Source organism: Pteropus vampyrus, unplaced genomic scaffold (genome assembly GCF_000151845.1).
Source record: "Pteropus vampyrus isolate Shadow unplaced genomic scaffold, Pvam_2.0 Scaffold36, whole genome shotgun sequence".
Taxonomy (NCBI): domain Eukaryota; kingdom Metazoa; phylum Chordata; class Mammalia; order Chiroptera; family Pteropodidae; genus Pteropus; species Pteropus vampyrus.
The window spans coordinates 5,021,924-5,025,143 of record NW_011888817.1 but is presented as its reverse complement, the minus strand read 5'-3'; the positions used below and the strand labels follow the sequence as shown (position 1 = coordinate 5,025,143).

Genomic DNA, 3,220 nt, shown 5'->3' with positions numbered 1-3,220 from the left:
GCTCCTGCCTTCAAACTCATTGGTGCCCCAAGCCCTTCAGAGAATTTAGGGGTGGGGTGAGGGATGGCTGTGCTCACATCAGAGGATCTTCCTGTGGATGCTATTCAATCTTCCACCACCTTCTTTCCCTTTCTGGCCTGCCAGAAGAAGAGCTGTGAGAGCCCCCAGAGAAGGATCGATGAAAGAGTATATATAGATACTCACCAGGCAGATTGAGGGCTCTGTCCTCAATAAATAGCAGCAGCAGCAAAAGCCACTGGCTTCTCGTGGCTCTGCTGGTTGACGGTCCAGGAAGACACTGGGAAGCAGTCCTAGCTAGAACAGGGAAACAACAGTGGCTCCAAGATAGTGAGGCACTGCTGGCACTGGTGCCACCTCTCACCTGCTTGCTGAGTATACCACCTCGTCCCCAGTTGTCTAGACTCTTTCCCAGCAGCCCCCCGGGGGCTTTCAGAGCTGGAAAAAGAGCTGTTGGGAAGCGCATGGAGGGTGGAGTTTCCCATCAACTGCAATCAGTGGGCCTCTGGGGACACCCATTCTAATTGATAAATATCCCCAAGGTTACTAATTGTCAGTCTTTGCTGAACTGCTGGGCAGAACTCTGGGCCTTCCAGCCTTCCCCCAACCCAACACCACGAAACCTGAGTCTCAGTGACATGGCTGATCTCATCAGTCTCCCAACTCCCTGGCCATTTGATTTCAGAGCTGGAGATCAACCTCATCCATTCCCTATTGCATAGATGGGGAAAATGAGGCCCAGTGACTTGCCTGAGGACCAGAATCCAGGTCTCCTATCCTCCAAGGCAGTTCTTCCTATTGCCCATGACTACCACAGCTTTCTCAGACTCTCTGCATTGCCTAACTCCTGAAACTGCCGTGGCTCTCAATGGTGTTTGTTGTGAAAGTCTCAAAGGGGCCTCGCAAGTCACAAGTTCCCCTCCAGATTTCATTAACCTGACCCACAAACTCTTCTCACTGTCTTCCAGTAAGCTTCAGTGCTCCTCTCTTCCAGAAAGCCTGCCAGGACCCACACTTGGTTCAGACATTCTTCCTTGCCCCAGGATGGAGCTTCTTGTATCTGCACAACTTGGTACAGAAAGCCACATCAGACAAGGGCTCCCCAGAATGAGGATCAGTCTCCTTCACCTTCAGACAAAGAGAAAGGGTAGGGCTATCTCCTGCATCAGACAGGGGTTTCCATGAGGACCAGACTTTTACCTCCAAAATTTAGGACCCTAAGAGTAGAGATTAATCTATATGATTAAGTCAGAAATGTTCTGGGTGCAGATTCTCTCTCTCATAGACTGACTCTCCCATCAAACAATCAGGCTTTTGTGGGGTAAGATCTGTCTTGCCCATCGGACCTGGGGCAAGGTTGCCCTAAGGGGTTGGGTATCCATCTGTCAGATGCATTGATCTCGACACAAAACTTTATTGTCAATACACAGATGCCCGGCCCCACTGGCCTCACCTTTCTTCTCTCGGTGCTTGGGCCCACTTAGGCCCCATCTAGCTCTGGTCTAGAGCAGGGGGCCAGGGATGCCCTTCCTTAGGCCAAATCCTGGCTGCCTTAGCCAGCACCTCCTCTGTGCTTATCCTTGCTGTAGGGCTCCCACTCTCATCCAGCATCCTGTTCCATCCTGGCACCTCTGGACCTGGGGCTCGCAGGCACAGGCCCTAGAGATGGCTGCCACCTCCACAGCACCAGGCATCTGCCCAGGTGCAAGGGAGAAGATTGGCTCAGGCCAGGCTGAGCCAAGTCATGCTAGGGATGCAGGAAGCTGCAGCAGCTGGGTGTGTGTGTGTGCAGGCCCCTTGGCTCCGGTCCTGCCCTCTCAGCGGCTGGTCTTGTGCTTGTTAAGGAGTATATTTGTGTTAGAGTCATGAACCTGCAAACAGAGACGTCTTCTTGTCAATACCCTACCCTGACGTGGCAGACTCTTCCTTATTCTCTTCTCCAACTTCAACAGGGCCCCATCCAGACCTCCCATGGAAGTGCTTCATATGCCTAACTCTAGCTTGCCTAGAATCCTCTCTGAACTTGGGAGCCTAGGCTGTGGACATTCACAGGCTCCAGGTCATTCTAGCCCAGTCAGATGGTGTGGGAAGAGGAAACTAATATAAGTGTGTGCCTTTTTCCCCCCAGAAGCCTTCTCCCTTAGGCTTCTTATGTACCCTTGACAGGTCCCAGGGATCTTTTGCCATCAGTGGGCCTAAGTATCTGCCACTAAGCAGGAACTGAGCTGGCTCAAGCCATACTAAGAAAGGGTAGGTTTGAGGGCACTAGCATGGCATTGGCTCAATGGGTGGGGCCTGATGGAGCGGAGTCTCTCAGAGAAGGACCATAACTCGATTGGCAGATTGGTGGTAACTGCTGGACTGTGTGGAAGTCTAGAGGGCAGACCAGATCTTGAAACAGACAGAAACCTTGACCAATGCGGCAGAGGCTGGACTGGGCGGGGTGGCGGGGTGAGCATAGATTGGATCGGAGAAGGAAGCTGCACCTTATCCATGCTGATGAGTGCAGTGATCAAGTCTTGCTGGCAAGCCATCTCACGCAGGTCCAAGGAGGATCTGCTCTCAGTCGACAGGCTCATCGACATCTGTTTGTGCAATATCTCCTCCTCCTGCTCCTGGTTGAAGCGGATGGAGCGCACCTCCTCCACTATTCTGGGGGTGAAGGAGTGAGTGCATTCCAGGGTGGGGAAGAAGGCGGCAGCTCTCCGAACTTCTTCCCTGGTGTCCACCCACTTCATCCTGTCCCCTCACTCTGATAGAAACCCAGACAGAGATGTGTGCTCAAAACTGGAAGGTCTGGATCCCAGCTCCTCTACCAACAAGCTGGGGGGGCCCTGGGCAAGTCATTTAACCTCTCTGGGCCTCAGGGTCCACATTATAAAATGGTGAAGACATGAGGCCAGAAGAATCTGAGGCTCCGCTCAGTCCTAACTTACGGGACTCGAGAGTACCTCCCGTACCCACTCTACCTGTTGAGTTCATCTCGTATCTCCTTGTACTGCATTAAGTTTTCCTGTATTGCCTCGAGCACCAAGCAAAAGTTGTCACATGTGTTTTCCGAGAGGTTCGACAGGGGGCCCCCCATAAGCGGTTCCTGGGGCAGGCCAGACATCTCCAAGCGGGCCACTGCACAGTGCACCAGTGGCAGCTCGTTATCATAGTACTCCTCCTCGTCACCTGTCTGGGGAAGTGGAAATGGAGA

General features: G+C 52.8%; 1 protein-coding gene across 1 annotated transcript in view; it reads right to left on the bottom strand.

Moving 5' to 3' along the window:
- Nucleotides 1–1,835: 1,835 nt before the first annotated feature.
- Nucleotides 1,836–3,220, bottom strand: part of CATSPER4 (cation channel sperm associated 4) — a 14,646-nt gene continuing 13,261 nt past the window's right edge. The window contains exon 12 of the mRNA XM_011358044.1: nucleotides 1,836–1,889. Within this exon, the coding sequence (XP_011356346.1) occupies nucleotides 1,836–1,889 (54 nt within the window). The remainder of the gene's footprint in view (nucleotides 1,890–3,220) is intronic.